At 35.9% G+C, this 19,749-nt stretch overlaps 1 protein-coding gene across 1 annotated transcript in view; it reads right to left on the reverse strand.

Moving 5' to 3' along the window:
* LOC139695292 (bumetanide-sensitive sodium-(potassium)-chloride cotransporter-like) overlaps nucleotides 1-19,502 on the reverse strand; it is an 83,057-nt gene extending 63,555 nt beyond the window's left edge. The window contains exon 1 of the mRNA XM_071593990.1: nucleotides 19,078-19,502. Within this exon, the coding sequence (XP_071450091.1) occupies nucleotides 19,078-19,502 (425 nt within the window). The remainder of the gene's footprint in view (nucleotides 1-19,077) is intronic.
* Nucleotides 19,503-19,749: the final 247 nt, after the last annotated feature.

Below are 19,749 nucleotides of genomic sequence, written 5' to 3' on the forward strand. Positions count from 1 at the left end.
TGACCTACAGATACATGGAGCGAGAGAGGGAGGGAGAGGCAATTTCGAAGCGGCAATAAATTATAGGCGTTACCCTTCATTTCACTCGCTAAATTGCTCTATCGAAGGACAAAATTACAGACCACGCTGATGCGAGATGATTGATTGGAAATCAGTGGAGGCGTGTGGCTTCCAATTAGTGAGATACACAAAAGGGGCTTTCTTTGCTGCAATTATTTTATGAGATTTATTATGTAAAGTAATTTCTGTAATTTAAAGCTGATCATTTTATCGTTTAAGTGATTAAACAATAATTTTGTCCTCTTTTATTAAGTTATATAAGAATTATTGATTGCGCCATGAAGTCATTATTGGGTGAAGATATTTGTTTGTAACCAATGGTTACAAATCATATAGTATGCCCAGATCAATGAATAAATAAAACTTAAAAATTTTTAACAGAAAAAAAATAATGAAAAAATACCAAGTTAAATTCATTCAGTGATCATGAATTTTCATAAATTAGGGCCTTAAAACATCAATTTCATATACATCCTTATTTGATGATGGTTAATTATGCAACTATTCTCCACCGCGCTGAAAAATTTGATACCAAAATATTTTTTATTACAATGATACTTGAGATTAGTATTCTAACACCATTTGGTTTTTACATGCATCACACGTCGAAAATAACATGAAAATGAGGTGAAATAACTCAAATGATTCCACAATTAACATATGTCAAGGGTTTATAACAATGAAGGCACGCATAATTCTATCCAAGTCCCTTCAAGCTATCCGTTCTAATTTAGCAAATCATAACAGGATATACGCGTATACCCAACAACTCGCATAGCACTCTTCGTATGATGAAGTGGTGCATTACGATGGGTTATCAGGAACTTAATTTCACATGCATTCATAAATGTACCCAAAAGACTTGTTTAACTATTAATTATCATCCAACAGAAAGATCTCATGTCCACATCTTAAGATATTTGGTCATTTTATTCTGAATGAGAGTTAATAAGAGTATGAAGTGACCTACTTGAATGGTTTGAGCAAAAATCTTAGATGGAGGTTTAAGATGAAAGAGGTGTTAAATATTGCTGTCTCAAAGTTCTCCTTAAAGATTGGTTAATCAACAGCTTTTCTATTCTTTGTGGTAATGTATGGGTCAGTGCGTTTGACCCACGGTGAAGATTATAAGTCTTGTGGCAAGACTCGCAACCGGTCCCCTCGAATAAGGCTACCACTATCGTTCCTTACGCGAGATTACGCCACCTTAATGTCAGCCCTAATGCATCTAGCCGCAAAAATTCCTCCCTCTCAAGATACCTGGAGTGATGAGCACGCTGCGCTTCCACTCACCAAGTATTTAATAGACACATAAACCAATCGGAACCGAAGTCATGTCCTTCGGAAAATATGCAACAAAATGAATACCAAAAATATACGCCAAAAAAGTGTTTATTTTTGCAGAGAAATTGACTGACGACATTAAGATGATAATTTCATTAGTATAGTGATTCAGATTATTATCCAATTTAAAAATTATCAATTACAAGCCAATCACATTTTGACGTAAAATTAATTCCCTGAGTACAAGTATTTACCAAAAATATTATCTTCAATTCCAATGGTTTTGCTTCTTCCATGAATATCTGAGCCCATTGGCCATAGATTCTTTCTTTCCGACTTCCGATATATTATTATCATCATTCACCCTCGTTACAAACATTCACCAAATCATAATTATTGTTAACCCGCAGATATTAGTGAAAAGAACTTGTTTGCATGGCAATGGAAATGGTTACTATTTTATCTCAATCCCCAGTGAAAACGGATCTATCCAAAATTACTTTTCCAGGAAACTAAATGAGTTTTTTCATTTCCAATTTTAAGCCAATGCTTTTTACTCCTTTGCGGAATTCAATTATGATGAGTATGCTATTTTCATCGGCGTGATCTTCAACTAAACAGCACTTTTTTCAGGGTTGAAATACTTCATTGCCAAGAATTTCAATTAAACCTAGCACTTAGAAGAGGACCAATAGGTTTTGAATCTTGTTCAAGATCAGATGGAGAGTGAAATGCTTTCTACCATATAGTGAATAGCATTTGACCTAACATGTATGTTATAATATAAGAGTAAAGGAAGGAAGAGGTGATATTCTATTTGTGTGGCATTGAATATTATTTTTTATCTTTGTTTAAATTATATTCTCTCCACAACTATCATAACAATTTGGATAAGACATTTCCCTCTGTCCACTGTGGCGAATAATACATATGAATACTCAATTATTGAGTGTTTCTAGGTCTAAAAATGTCTTTATGTCTTTTGAACAGAAAAAAACTCGAACTCGAAACAAATATTTCTCCTAAAGTGGCCGCATAACTACTTAATAAAATCTTGAATTGAAACCGCAATTTTATGTTATGTTTTATTGGCTTTTTTATATGAAGTCATTAGTTAGACTAGACTGCTATAATTTGACAAACGATTAATGCATATATTATCCGTTTTTGTGGACTGTTATACATATGTATATATATATATATATATATGTGTGTGTGTGTGTGTGTGTGTGTGTGTGTGTGTGTGTGTGTGTGTGTGTGTGTGTGTGTGTGTGTGTGAGATGGACAGAGAAGAAAACAAATGAGGAAGTACTTGGTATGGTGGGCGACGAAAGTGGTTTCTTGGGAGAAATCCTATGGAGGTAGGAAAAGTGGATGAAGGGGGTATTGACCGGCAATGGGATGTTGAAGACTGTGTTAGAGGGGAGAATGTTGGGCAAACGAGGAAAGGGAAGGGACAAGATAGGGACGTTGGACGGGATGAAGGGAGGAAGAAGGTACTCGGAGGTTAGGAAATGCTGATGTAGAGTAATGTTGTGTTTTATAGGAACCGCAAAATATTTTTTTAGGAGCTGTGTCCATCCAAAAACCTACCTTAACCGGTAGGTTACCAAATAATAATATATAAACCATAAACACAGCAATCAACCCGAAGGTCGGTTTAGTAGGTGATGGCAGAGTTCACCCAATACTAAGCCTTATACGGCGTGTGAAATTCACACATCAGGGTAGGGGAGCCAGTTCCTTTCCATGTGCCGATTATGGTTTCCCAGAAATCAAATAGCTTGGGTGGAGCTGTAGGTGCCCAGAGTACCTAGCTCGGGAATCGAACCCGGGCCCCTCCGGTCAGCAGTCCAACGCTCTACCCCCTGGACTACTGCGACCCAAAATAATATATATATATATATATATATATATATATATATATATATATATATATATATATAAATATATATGTCATTAAAATATCAAAATACCGTAACTGTCGAGAAATACAGGATTTTCGGTTTCAGCGCCAGATTACAAAATGAGTGGCTAAATCTTTATTCTCGTATCTATTTCTAACTAAAACTAAATTATCGGAAGAGGAAATTTCGAAAAAATCGCGACCCAGTATATCTGGAGCAAAGTTGCAGTTTTTCTAAAAGTTTTTTGCTACTACCAATAATTTACCCTAAATCGTATCCGCGTATATTTAGCCGCTAAAATCTGAATCTGGTTCTCTGCCTGTAAATAAATGAATTTTTGGGACAAGATCGTATATCATCATATATGATTATATAATTACTCTACAAGTTTTAGTAAATTGAAAAATATAGGATTAAGGATATAATACTATATATCTAAATATGGTAGGACAGGGAATTATTGTCTAAATCCATATGGCAAATTTTTCGAGCAGCGACTTGTTTACCTTCAATCATAATTATTAAAAAGCGGCGAGTATAATAATATCTAAGTGATGAAAAATTGTGAGAATATATTCATTACTGAAAAGTGACGATGTCGTGTTCTCTTTAGAGAGAACGTTTGGAAAGTGGAGTAAAGGAAGGTAGAGAGTAGGCTTTTCAGGCAATATTGAGGCCAGTAGAAGTTATGAAGAAATGAAGAGATAAGTAATTTAGGGAGAGCACAAGGAAGTTCTTGCGATATGTAGAAGATGAGAGTGGGTAGAGAAAGTCCAAAAATCTACCTTAAGTGGTGAAATACAATGAAAAGATATGGTACATCATACAATTTCTCTTTAGTCTCAGATAAACTACTGAATGAAACACTATCTTTTCTACATGAAAAATGGTGACGTTTTCTACAACCTTTTGCCAGATGCACAATTTTTGATGAACATTCTTCGTCTTTATATCATCACCATGGATAAGTTATCAGTCAAATTTTTTTCTAAAAAATAGAACCTATTTCATAATAGGTAGGTATAATATTGACTATATCCTACAAATATACTTTTCAGTTCATATTTCTTCAAAAATGTCTTCGTTTCTCTTTCCTGATTACCTTACATACTCTGTTCTTTCACGGCATTCAAATCAAATGGTCGCTATTCAAAAATATATCCTCCACCTATTTCCCATGCCGTTTTAGAATTTTATCCAGAAATTACTCACTAAACCCAACAATCACATTTAAAACTCCGTTCTTTTCCTCCGATAAATCCGATTTATTTTCTCAACTGCTCTCTTTTTACATTTAAAAGCCTCCATTGAACGCTTAACCTCTTTGCTTCAAACACCTGATATCATTTCTATGCAGTTCTTCACAATGGATATCAGCACAACTCTAACAATGTTTTGTCATCTATAGGGAATGACTTATTAAAATATTGGTCGAATAATAATTAAGTGAGAATAAAGAAGAAATTTTCCTTGTTTATATTACCATGTAAGTGATATAATGAAATGATACTCAAGGCTTGCGTTATTTACAAATATCAATCAAGGAGCAATGGTGGAGAAGAATAGGCATTTTGAACAGAATGAGTAATGGTAGAAAGTTGGAAGAATTAAAGACATTGTAGTGTGTGTTCAAGTTGTCTGTTGAGCAAAGCCAAGAAATGTTAAAGTGTTAAGTTTGTAACCGTCCAAAACCTACCTTGAAATTTGGTCTGAGGATATTTTTTTCAAGTTAGTTCGAGCTTAGGAGAACAGTAGTGCTTAGTTCCAGGGTCCATCAAAAACCTACCTAAAACCAGTTGACTACTGCCAACAAATATCCAAAATATGAATCCTATTAAAAATCGAATGAACTTTTATCGTTAATGACTTCATATCTATTGGTCGCTGTTTGAGAGCGTGAAGTTATTGTTATTCGTTCATCTGCCGATGCATTTCTGTACTCAAATAAAATCGTTCAAATCTCGGCATATTTTTTCATAGGTGAGGTGAGGGTGTGAGGGTAGCTTTGAAGTGTTGGGCAACATCCAGGGTTATGGCAATCCGCGGAGGCGAGAATTAATTTCCCTTACCTCTCGTTCCGACCTCCTTTGTTTTCCTCGCAAGCGGTGAATTGGTAGACACTTGCTCTCCTCAGGCGTGACTAGCCTGCGCAAACCTGAGTAACGGCGATTCCGTGAAAGTTTTTAAGAAACACGCTGCGAGCGAACTTGCTTAAAAATAATTTCGCGTCCATTTCTTTCACGATTTAACATTGATAAAACCACAAATTTTCAGTGATAGTAACAAGAATTGAGAGAAATCAAATATTCTTTGAAGGAAAAAATGTTTTTTGGATATTGCATAATAGTGAGATATATATCCGAAAATATTCTAATATGCATTTGTTTAAAATTCTACGAGAAGCGTAGGATCTGAGAGTGGAGGCAACAATTTGATCCCTCCTCTCCCAACAATCTTTCTTTCAATCAATAACTTTCCATCATTGTGGTGATTAAATATTATTATATGGCCCTTCCATTAGTATCAGTGTAAGAAAAAGTGGAAAATTTATAATAATTCTGACAATGTAAGAAAGCCTATGGACTATGGCGTATTATTTTATCCGGTGACGTATCTATCTATCACTAATTTCTCGTAAACCCTAAAAGCGAAGCTGTTGAGTGACAAATAAGCAAACAAGGTATTCAATATGCAGGTATTAACAAAAACTGCGAGTACACCGCTCACATACACCTCGCGTAATTAAGTAATGAGAATATTCCGAGAAAAATATATAAATTCTTATTTTATTTCATTTTCACTAAGGATAGTGAAAAGGAAATGGTAAATGTACGTATCCATATTTTAACTCAATTTTTTAAAATACTTCGGGTAATAATTTGGTTTCTCCTCTTATATCTCGATTGCCAGAGTTCTATCGATCCCGAAATAGCTTTCTAGCGCATAGAGCTATAGGAATGGTTGTTTTAGTTATCATCATTGGGGATGTACCAATCACACAGATAAAATAGCATATGGAGACGTTTAAAAATCTATTTTGCTAGATGGTTACCTATACTGTCACTTAACGCGTAGTTTTATGGTAGAATCCCGCCACGATAAAACATATTTTTCTCTTGAAATGTAAAAATATTTAAGAAATAGCATCTATCTTAGCAGGGAAACCCTATTTCTTCATTTCTCCTTAAGAAGATTCTTCATTATTTATATTTTAAAGTAGAAAAGTTATTTTTGAAAATATATAAATACGCTACCTTATACCTACGAATCGTAATTATTAGCACAGATTCATCATAATTATTTTTTAACAAAAATGTTTTCGTAGAAAATAATCTGGATGAAATAAAATATGTTTTTGAATTTAATATACTATCTGATTATCCTATTAATAGAGCTACTCTGTATTTATCTTAAGCGCATTACAATACCGTTGATTGAAGTTTTAAGTAAGATGCATAGATAACTGGAGAAGGCTTTATCCTGAGCTAATATTTTACGATTTATTTTCTCGTAGACTTTGCTTACCATAGCTTTCAATCTGCAAGAAAATTTGGAAAAAAACCTTAGATTCCGCTTACTAATGGATTCAGTCGAGAGACCCGGAATCGAATAAGAATTTAGACCCTTGCACTTGAATAAACGATATAGAAAGGATAGCAATAAAGACTGCCGCCATACCTTCAAAACGCTACAAAGATCTGGTAAGGGGGCCAATTATGAATTCAAAGAGGATATACATGTTCTTCGTGGAGTGTATGCCAGAAGTACGTGAAGGGAAAGGTTGAGGAATCTCGGTGCACTTATCTGTATTTTCACGAGCAAGTGAGTAAAGAATTCACCGTGCCTTGCATACTGATATCGACGGAACAGCACCTCAATGAAGAATGAGAAAACATTCGTTTACCATGGAGAATTCCACGAAAAATATTTAATTTTAAACTAAACAAATTAACTCATAGTTTTCTCAATTAAAGTGAAATTAGTTTCACTGGCAAGATCCATGGAATCAAAACAAAGCATGGTAGTTGTCTGGGGATGTAGAAAGTAATACAAAGAAAAAATAGACAATCAGAATACGCCAAACGTAAAAGGTTTACCTTATTTCGGAAGTAAAACCGCCAGAATTAAACCAGGAGTACTGGCAGTTAGAGGTTGATGAAGAATATACTTTGCATAAAAGCAAATTTGCGGGACCCGATGGCGGGAAGACTTCCTCCCTCTCTGGATTCAATTCCCACTCAGGTGAGTTTCCCCCCATCTACGGGTTTGGTATTTTTGATTTCCTTTGTTGCTGTTTCGGGCTTGTAAACCAATGTAAATGGTCTGACCGTGACTGTTTTTGGATGAATTTTAAATAAATAAAGAAAATAGGCCAAGAGGTCTCACTCCCCGACGGGTGTAATGATGAGAGAAAAGAAGAAATTGGGAAATAATATGGTGTGACTTGTGGTTACAGACTGACCAATGGCCGAGGCGTCATGAGCTTAAATCCCGGTGATTCCATTAAATGACCTTACCTAAGAATCCCAGGGATGAGATAATCTACAATCGTAAGGGAAGGGACTCCCTCACTCCCTGACCCCCTCAGTGTTCTTAATTTGCTGGTTGCACATGCCTTATTGCGTGTTTGCGGATGGCTCCACCCTCAACATTCGTAATCGACCTTCGGGTTGAACACTGAGTGGATGGAAGAGATTAGCGCATAGGGAGCATTAAAAATAATTTCTAATGAGCTCAACAAGAGAGAAAATAATCAGAAAAGTGGCTGATTAGTTCTTAAAAAGAAGGATTTATCAAGTCAGTCAAATTTAAATAACAAGTTGAAGACGCTTGAGGAAGGAAAAGGGGACTAAACGAATTAAAAAATATTATCCCTGGCTGTGAAGCGTGAAATAGGTAATGGCAGACATAAGAGCAAAAAATATGAAGACATGACGAATTTACAAATAGATGAGGTTAGGGGGGCAGACATAATTCGTCAAATCAATATCAAGGTTGATATCCGCTGTCGTTGATGAACGGTTTGATTGAGATTTATCTCATGGGACTCCAATCCATTTTCAAACTAGAAAAATGTTTTACATAGATTACAATTTTTTATGGCGTTTACGCTTTTTACTTTATCTCTCTCTGCGTTTAGTCTCCAACAGTCCCAACCGTATCCCAAACCAGCTGCCTTGGTTGAAATGCGTGTATGGATTGGAGAAACTTGAGGTTATTAAGTGAGCGTCAGCAGCAAAAATTTTTGTCACCGATGGGAAGATATTTATTTTTACAGGAGGTAAGGCATAACTGAAAGATCACTTCTAAATGGAATAATCCATTGGTCGTTTGCTTTGCATGCGGGATTATGGAATATCGCTCCAGCATCTTCAGTACTCTACTCCGCTTGTAAAGATGAAGGTTGAATGCATAGACACTTCAACCCCACCCCCAAGAAAACCAAAACCAGTCGTGTCCCATTGGAGGGTTAAAAATATTTGGCTAGGGATTAATATTTTTCATTGGCATCTATTATTCCATTAAACAGACCGTCATTTTCAATTCGATGCATTGTTTACGTGTTTCAGTTTATGTATTTCAATATTCTCAGCATTTATTTTACTGAAAGAGGAAGTATGGGAAAATAATATCACCGTTTTGCCCGGGAAATTCAACGGGGAGTAGTGTAAAAATAAAACGGGATGGAATTTTGGATAAAAATTCTGTTCGATGCATTGAAATTTTCAAACAATACTTTGAGAGATCATATTACTTTAACTGGTCCCTATTCTATATTAATTTTCTTAAAAAAGTCTCAAGTGAAAGCTGAGAGGCAAAAAACAGGATATTTATATGACCCTGTTTCTCCGTAAAAACTTGTAGATAATATCTCTTCATTGCTGCGATTACCAATGAATTCTCTGGGCGTCAAAAAATCGAAAAGTATAGGTGAAGCCTGGAGCAAACATAATCCCTGGGAATTGAACCCGAATTCTCGGGGTAGTAGCCGAGCTCTTTAATTAATACGCCATACCGTCAAAATTTGAGCTTTAGTTCAAAAAAACTAAAAAATACTAACATGCACTTTCTTTAGCGCAAGTCAAGTTATTACGAGAGAGTTTGGTGAGGAACTCTTAATTTGAATTAGCGATATACTACATATAATTGTTATTTATATTTAAAATAACACGTATGTTCTACATTAATAATTATGCAGAAGTGATGAGCTCTTGTTACGACTCTGCAGACCGCGAAACAAATACTCTACTTCTATAAGAATGAAGAAATGTTTCCTTTATTAATGAAATGTTTACCTACTGTACTCCTGGGGTGTTTGTATTTTCTAGTATGCTACGCAACTCTCTATTGGTTGGTTATCTTGAGAAAATCCGAGCTAAAGATGTCAGTTAACATATAGACGTTAAATGGTGAATCCAATTTCACATTTGACACCTTTCCTAAAAGACTGTCAATTCGAACCAATTCACTGTTTTGAGAGAATCGTTCGCAACTCTGATCAGAAACAGAGAGGCGTATATTTTTCAGTACAATAGAATAGGTGTGCCATGAATATTACTACTTGTTTTTCCTTCACCCCTTCATAATTTGGAAATATATCTGAACAAAATGCAGTACATATCCTTGTTCAGCAGGATTCAAATTACAGCCTTATGAACTATCTAACAAATGAAATTAAGCTTTTTTAAAGTAAAAATTGGCATTTTACTTAATTATCATTAAAATGCGATTTTTCTGCAAGAAAATAAAAAATAAATACGCTCCAAAGCTCGGGAATTTTGTTCAGTCCCTTTTTACATATTTACCTTGCTCAAAGTTATTCGAGGCAACCAAAATGAATAAATGAATCAAACTTCTGCAAATTAATAATAAAGGGTGTAAAGTGTAGACCAATGTTTCGCAATGAAAATGCACTGATCAGGAAACCTGAGTTATGAATTTGCGGTTCCCAAAAAGTAATGAATTAATGGAGCAGTAAGCCATAAGGTGAACCAAATTATCTTGGAATCTTCTTCCGTTGCCAATAATTTATAGAGTAACAGGTTTAATTTATAATATCAAAAATATTTAAAAAAAAAAAAAAATATATATATATATATATATATATATATATATATATATATATATATATATATATATATATATATATATTTTATATATATATATATATATATATATATATATATATATATATATATATATATATATATATATATATATATATATATATATATATATATATATATATATATATATATATATATATATATATATATATATATATATATATATATACACACATATATGGATATACGAGGGTCATCCGGAAAGTAGTACCCGTTCGTGCCGCATGAAGTGCTGACGACGCGAGTAGCCGCTGGACGAGGTCAGATAGCTTCAGTGGCTTGTCTGCCTTCTCTGAGCCAAGTTGCGTGACGCTAGCATTGCCTGTGTTGTTTCTGTGATTGTTTACAATGTTTAAAAAAATTGAGAACGCCGCCAGTTGTGAAGTGAGGGCAGTGATTAAATTCCTCAATGCAAGAAACGTTCGCCCATGTGATATTCATCGCCAATTAAAGGAGGTGTATGGAGACAATGTAATGGACGAGTCGTCTGTTCGGCGGTGGTGTCGCAACTTCAACATGGGGAGGGGGAACACACACGACGATGAGCGTTCGGAGAGACCGTCTGTCATTACAGACCAACTGGTGAGCTCAGTTGACGAATTCGTGAGGAACGATCGGCGCGTCACAATTGATGACATCTGTGAGCATTTTCCCAATGTTTCTCGAACAATTGTTCATGAAATTGTTAAACACCATCTGCATTATGCAAAAATTTGTGCAAGATGGGTCCCTCGCGTATCTCAATGAGCTGGCGGCGAAGGACTATGCAGCAGGAATACAGAAACTTGTCACACGTTATGACAAATGCCTTAATTTGCTTGGAGATTATGTTGAGAAGTAGTTTAAAGTATCCTCTTTCAAATAAAATTTTTAATGTTTGTTAATATTTACTTTTGTGTCTTTAATTCACGAACGGGTACTACTTTCCGGATGACCCTATATATATATATATATATATATATACATTCAAACACGAAATCCCGCCAAACGGCGAATAAATACTCATATATACAGAAACATATCTAAGGAAAAGGGATAGGAACACACATAAAGGACGAACACAATAGAGGTGGGGAAGGCGGAATCGAACGGATCACAAGAGCGTATGTATATATATATATATATATATATATATATATATATATATATACATATATATATATATACATATATGTAAAGGTATATATCTGTATGTATATAATATACATGCATACGTATATGTTTATATGTATATATACACAATTATACAATATACATACTAAAACACACAGCCATATACACATAAATACGAGTATATATATGTATATATATATATATATATATTCATTATCAGGAACTCCCTTCTCTCCCTTAATAAAGGTGGTATCTTCACTGAAATTTCGTAATAGGTGTGTTTCTTTTTTGCGTTTCTTTGTTTTTATTTTTAAATAAATAATTATGTATATTCATGAAGTCTTACTTGTAGTTAACAACAATTCTGTACTACAGGCGTGTGAAAGTCTTGGAGTCGTATTTGAAGAATGCCTCGGAGAAGGCCGAAAGCGCAAATAACCTACTAAGTTTCCTCTATGTGTTATGTGTTACCTGTTTTATTTTTTGTTCTATTGTACCGTTACATACTAGCAACTGAAATTCGTTTTTAGAATGTTGGCTCTTTCAACAATTAATATGGATACTATTACTGCATTTGATGTATTTGATAGTGATTTACTCACTCTTATTTACTAAGGTTTCGTAAATACGTACACATCACAATGCATTCTGATTTTTGATCTCCTGTCTAACCGCCGCGTTTGGGTGGCCTTCCCCACGCACTTTCGCTGACGTCATCTTTTCTTATTTCTGCTCTTTTGATGACGTTATTACTTAAAATATATTACACATGAGTTCTGTCTTCTAGTTTGAGGAGTTAATTTTTAATTGGGGACTTTCAACAGGGATTCATCCGTGAATTACCATGTAGTCAGGCAAGTTGAGAGATCAAGTTTGAATACATTACGTTGGGGTTATAAAATGATTTAACGTGTTGGACCTCTACCAAGGGAGACTTTGAAATAATAACACTTTCCCCTAATGGCCCACGAAATTGTACACTTGACGTGCGCTCTTGGACGATCGTGACCCTAACATTACTGCTATGATCAAAATATTGTGTTTCTCAAAGTCTTGATATCCCCAACATAAAAACCCTCTCTTCTGACTTATCTTAAAGACCTTCTTGTCTTATTTTATCCTATATAATTCTCGTTTAACAGGGTAGATGTTATAATACGTATACTGAGTAGGCATGACTTTGCCATCCCGAAAAAACAGGCGAAAGAATAATTTTTTATTCCAGATTTTTAATGGAATTCTGTCTTCACACTATGCGTGAAACCTGAACACCGTGGAATGGCAATGTTTAAAAAAATGGATATTTACGATAATTCTTGTACGCTCTGCGTTTACTGCGTAGAAAAAGATTTTCTTATTTACGACGATTTTCCGCGGAAACATAAAGCAAAGAGAGGAACCGCCCTCAGGCGTGGCACGCGCTGTGGTCGGCGAGCATTGAAGTACGATTATATTAAAATGAGAGGGCGGATTCCTTCCCGCATAAGAATGACGCCAAAGTTCAAAAATATTTTGCAAGAGACAAATGAAAACTTGTAATAAGACGTCCTCTGTGCAAGAGGTTTACGACAGATTCATATCCAAGGCTATAAAATTTTTAAACGACGGCTATATTTCTTTGACGTTCTGATTCAGAAACGCCAGATGGAGAGCAGGAGGGGTGTAAGAAGAAAATAATAACGCGGCGACAATATAAATTTCAAATTCTGAACTAGATTATCAGATCCCGTGAGTCACCAAGAGTCGGCAGAGTTTTTCTTCATGCAAAACTAGGTCATTTACCCCAAAAGTACTAAACATTTTTTGCTTATAGCTAACAGTTAAATTGTAATGCATGATCATGATCAAACAGAACTACACAATATTGAAGCGAAATAAATGTGAGTGTGCTATTTGATTACTGGTAATTGTTTTCTATTGGGGAAAAAATATGAGCAAAAACATCAGCACGTGAGGAATCATTTTATAAATTCGAAATTTCCTTCTAAGTTAATCGATAATTTTTAATAGGTAATTTCAAAACATGAATTAATACTAATTATTGGTGAATCTATGTACGCAAAAATGCCTTTTTTTGGAGTGGGACTAAATATCTTTTTTCGAGTTCCGAAGCAGCATGCGACTAAAGGGCAAATTCATCTTAGCAATATCACCGAAGGCTGACCAATTTACCGAATATTTTAGGAGGTTAAACTAAATTTCTCATGAATTTGCGAAATTTTGAGAAAGTTCATTAAAAAACGAGCTGTTGAAATAGGAGGAAACTGATGTGCTGTGTCCTGGTACGAGATACAAAGAGGATATTAGGAAGTTTATATTATTAATGGCAATGTTGTATTATAACTAAATATTGCTAGGGTTAAATAAAAATTAAAAAATAACTAGTTCAATAAAGTGGAAGGAATATAAATAAATTAATAATTTTGCTTTGTGAGAGGATTTTTGGGGAAATTCAAAGAAGGGGATTGAAGTCTTCGCAAAAAGTGGGAATAAGAAATTTTTGAAGATGCTGGGATGTTGAAGAGATTCCAGACAGATGCTTATTGAAGGGGTAATTCTAGATAGGCTTGTTTAGTATGATAGAAGGAGAGAAAAGACGTTTCATATGGTAGGAAGTCGAGCATATTGTTTTAGAACTAAACTGAGGCACTAGTTGTCATTCAAGCAATTAAATTTGCTTGAATATCTTCATAAATATTGTAGATTGTTCGTCACTCTTCGGGTTCTTATATACTCCTTTCACTTGAAGATGTACTGTGGCATCAAAATAATTTCTTTATTATCAAAAAATACACATTTTTGTTCGCCCATTGTGATTTCCCTAATCTTCCCTCGGCCATCATGTTCCCACAAAATCACCATTATTAAGGGTCCCATGCTAATGGAAAATTAAGAAGAACTTGAGAATATTCTTAGCATAACTTCATCGTATTTATACGTTAAATATATTCTTACCTTTGCAATTCTACTAAAAGCACCTCACATGACATTTCAATATTTCTAAAAATTTTCCAAAGTAACATATTTTTTGTAAACATCAGCTGAACCACGAAAAATGCCCTGCAAAAGTAGTTCCTGTTAAATAAATAGTATTTCGTAAAATATTGGGCTAGACGTCCTCTGTGAGAGTTCTCTGCATGAAACATTATTAGTATTTCCGGCATGCAAAGCTCTAGGACGAACCAATAAATTTCCATATTAGAAAAACACGTGAATATAGCGAGAAATATTCTGGAGGAAGTCGTTATGAAACTATAAATAATGTTATTGATAACTTTTCCAATTCACGTCCGGTACCTCCTACGAGGGTCATCCGGAAAGTAGTACCCGTTCGTGAAATAAAGACACAAAAGTAAATATTAACAAACATAAAAAATTTTATTTGAAAGAGGATACTTTAAACTACTTCTCAACATAATCTCCAAGCAAATTAAGGCATTTGTCATAACGTGTGACAAGTTTCTGTATTCCTGCTGCATAGTCCTTCGCCGCCAGCTCATTGAGATACGCGAGGGACCCATCTTGCACAAATTTTTGCATAATGCAGATGGTGTTTAACAATTTCATGAAAAATTGTTCGAGAAACATTGGGAAAATGCTCACAGATGTCATCAATTGTGACGCGCCGATCGTTCCTCACGAATTCGTCAACTGAGCTCACCAGTTGGTCTGTAAGGACAGACGGTCTCCCCGAACGCTCATCGTCGTGTGTGTTCCTCCTCCCCATGTTGAAGTTGCGACACCACCGCCGAACAGACGACTCGTCCATTACATTGTCTCCATACACCTCCTTTAATTGGCGATGAATATCACATGGGCGAACGTTTCTTGCATTGAGGAATTTAATCACTGCCCTCACTTCACAACTGGCGGCGTTCTCAATTTTTTTAAACATTGTAAACAATCACAGAAACAACACAGGCAATGCTAGCGTCACGCAACTTGGCTCAGAGAAGGCAGACAAGCCACTGAAGCTATCTGACCTCGTCCAGCGGCTACTCGCGTCGTCAGCACTTCATGCGGCACGAACGGGTACTACTTTCCGGATGACCCTCGTATAATGCTGCTAATATTTTAAATGCCACCATACACCATCACCACCACCATACTCCTCAAAAATTCACTTGTGGTATGACTTTGTTTAGTTTTAGTGGATTCAAAATACTTTTTTTTAATGGAGATGGAAATATTGCATTAAAAACACCAAGCATGGACGAAAAAATTGAAATGGTGCAAAAATATTGATCTTTTTGATTTTTACTTTTTTATTTAATTTTTGCTTTTCAAAATATGCAAGTAGTTGGGATAAGGCAGTTTAAAGGTAAAATGGTGATATGAAAGAAAAAAGAACTACAGCACTCATTAATAAAACTTGAACTGTCTTTGCTGGAAGGCAGTACTTAAGTCGCTACTTCAACCCACTGTAAATGAGAAAGGGATGCACCATTTTGAATTTACAATATGTTTATTACGAATTTATCGATAAACTATAGCGCTACGCTGGGGAACAATACCATTTAACTTGAAGTGATGCAAATTCAGTGGTAAATCATAGCATAGTGTATTGAAATTATGTTTATCTCTGGCATTTCAAAAAATGTAGTGATAAATGCTTCAAGTTTAACATTAGCTAAACTCCAAAACCGATTTCCAAAACAGCGAGTCTCCAAACTGTAAATGATTGTATGCACATATATGCTGATCGTTGAAGTATGCATATAAGGGTTAAAATACACAAAATCACTTAGTGCTCATTGATTCTAACTTCGTGAGCATTAAAAAATGGATTTTTAAATACATATTTAAGTGATTATCCAAATTGTCTGGTGATTTCTCAAAAAAAGAATTTGAAGTTATCCACTTCTAAAACTCGCCTCATAACGAAATATTTAGACAGTTTATCGGCATACTTATTAAATATTAAACAAATCCGTAACATTAGGCCATTTTTTGAAATTAAATTAATATAACACGAGTCAATTTATTCGCCTTGCTATGCTATGCTATATAATCTCCAGCAATAGGGTAAGAAAATTTAGTATTCATCTGTAATCTCCTGTTAGGATAATTTGGGGATGGATAATGTAATGCGCGGTACGATTTCAATTGCCTGAGAATTCAATTTTAAATAAAACCCATATTTTTCATTCATGAAGCCTGCACTCTTTATTGCGTGATCCAAAGTAACAGATTTGGGAAAAAATATTAACACAAGGATTTTCATATGCCAATAAAAACTGAGCAAGGAGCTTAAACAATAATAATTGCCATGATAACTGCTCTAGTATCTGTTCCGGGAGCTTAATAAGGAGGTTTTGTTAAAATCCCACCTTGCGTTTCGAAATTTGATTTACTACCTGCTAGAATTTTGGTATCCAGAAGATTCAGGTTTAATTACTGTTTACTTCAAATCATACATTATTTTTTATGAAAACCTCTGCCTATCGCATCCATCCGTTAGTATTTCTCCTGGAGTATATTGGCGTTTAATTTGTCTTTATTTTGTAAGTGACTAAAAGTGACCCGCAAATGTATGTTCGTATTAGAATAACCTTCTGACTTCACCTGAATGTATTTCTCTCCATCCTGTATGCCCACTTATTTGGATTTTATTTGTACATTTAATTTACAGTTGCAAATTTAAAATAGAAAATTGAACAACTGTTGCTGCCGACTTATGTTGGAAATGGTGGCTCACTACTGCCCCGAACGTTAGGTTTGGGATTCCTGCTAGCCACTAATATTTAGTATTGTAGTACTCTTTTCAGTATTATTGGGAGTATTCAGTTTAGTACTCCCTTGAAAATTAATCCTTAGCAAAATTAGCAAGCAGGGCATAATTGCTGCAGAGGTAATATTATGGATCATATTTTAAATGAGAGGGTTCTGAAAAAATAATAATTAAACAAATAAATTATATTTAATCTGTTCGAGGCAAATTGAAATTTTTATAAATAATTATATCCTTTTTTGTGACTACTAATCTCAAGAAAAAAACCAATTGCATGTAGACGTACTTTTGCGCTAGGAATATCAAGGGATTATCCTACTTAAAAGTTAAGTTAACTGTAGGTTGACGTTTGTCAACTTGATAGGATTTTTAGTTAAATTTTTCCACTCCCGTTACTTATTAATGAAATATTTTAAAACCTATGGGTTTTTAAGCACGGAATAAAAATTTCAATAAACGAAAAGTTTTTAAATGAGTTGAAGATTAAAAAGGTTCAGGGAAATATTAAACGTGTGCGTATTTCTTTATTGGGAAATCCTTTGAGCAACAACCGTCCCTAGAGGCGAGAACTTAACGATCTTAGCGACTAATTTGAACTCATTTGAAAGCAGTTATGAAAGCAAACACTAATTACTATCAACGGTGATCCACTCGTCGTAACGGACGCATTTAGCAACGGCGCTTCTTTACTCTCAGCGCATATTTTGACAATGCAGGAAATTTCCATTCATTCGACTGGGCTAAAATCACGTTCATTATAAAAAAATCTTCTTCAAACTCACTATCGCGCTTTCCTTCGGCCATTTTATTAAATTTATATTCTCATAATTTTGTTAAATCACAAAATTATGTTAATATCATCACACGAAATAACTGTATTATCCATATAACGGACAGAAATATTTCGTTACGAAATATAATATTTTGAAAATAGTTGAATCAATAGAGGAGTATGTCACCTACTTCTGAATAATGTAATATAAAACAAAAAGGTATTAAATTTTACCACTGAATAAGTTCTGCCACGCTCAAATTTAAAAACGACCTGAGAGTTCTCATTTAGGCCACGATATTAAATGAGATATGACATTAAAAAAATATTTTTCTGTAATAAACCTTGAAAAACGTAGTTACTTGATAGTAACAGGGTTCTATAATAGCTCACAGCTTAAGTAACATTATATAATGAATTTATATATGTTTACGGTTTATTTTTTTGCCAAAAAAGTATCTCAGTGAGCTTATTTTCCCTTCCATTTCCCAAACTCCTGTCAGAACATTTATTGACAGACGACCCACCTCGACAATTCCAATAGTTAGGCTCGTTGTCTACCTCACTCTGGTTCATAATTGTGGTCAGTTCAGGAGTCACCAAGTTGATGCAATCGTAATATCCCCATGAGGCGCACGGACACCGTGTTAACTGGTCGCAGTCGGCTCCAAATTTTCCAAGCGATAGTTTGGCAGTCCATCAGCGGAACATTCTCCCCTACTGCGGCCGTGACTGTCAAGAGCGGGACCCAAATACTTGACGAGTAGTCAACATGCGGTCAGTCCAGTGCAAGAAAAAAGTCTTTCCCTCACTTTCTCTCCACTTTACACCTTCTTTCCTTTTCCGATTACTCAAATTATTACCGGTCCAATCCCGTTGTTAATTTTCATGGCGGGATGTAAAAGTCGGAAGAAAATGTACTCGGTGCACCTCGCACACGTCGCCTGAGCAGAATCGCATTGGCCTCCTCTCTTTATACCTCTCGGGGAGGGAATTAATGCGATGTTTCGGCGCTGACCTAAATCCACACCGCGAGGAAATACTACCATTAAACTCACCTTACGTAAGTCGTCTTTAGATAACAACTCGTCCAGTGTGGGCCTCTTGTCCCTTCCAGAAGCGATCGACATGAGATTTCGGTAATTGTCCAGCCGCGGCAGGGCCTCCCGGGTCATTTGCACCAGAGCTCCGCCATACTGGGTCCCTCCGCCCATCCCAGTGATGGTCCCCTGGTAGGCGGACGACATCCTGCGGATGGCCGGCAATTCCATGGCCACCGCGTCCCTGGCCTCCTCCTCCTCTTCCCTGCAACAACCCTTGCCATCATCGTCCTCGTCGTCGCTAAATGCCCTATTGGCATGCCCGTTGCCCTCCTCCACCAGGGCCCCGAGGTTGCTGTGGTGCATCCCCGCGGCCACGGAGTCAACCCTGTTGACCCTGAACCGTGCCGTGGGATCTGTAAGCTCAAGTGCCACGCCGGAGAGTTTTCGCACCTTCTTCATGGGCATGTTTCGCACACTTGGATCTGGGCGATCACTCGCGGAATATTCCTCTCGATAGGGAGGCACGCACGGCCGGGATAGCGGCGATCTGGTTTGCGGCCGCCACCCAAGACACCCACTAGCGGTGTGCCGTGAGCGAGTGAATGATCGCGACCTCGCCTTTCGCGATCTGCACGGGTGGGGGTTAGTGGCGGCTCATGAGACCAAGCCCCTCCTTCCCCGAACAAAAACCAAAGTCCCGTGCCGGTCGTTG

This window comes from Hetaerina americana, unplaced genomic scaffold, assembly GCF_022747635.1.
Source record: "Hetaerina americana unplaced genomic scaffold, ioHetAmer1.1.p SCAF_6, whole genome shotgun sequence".
NCBI lineage: Eukaryota > Metazoa > Arthropoda > Insecta > Odonata > Calopterygidae > Hetaerina > Hetaerina americana.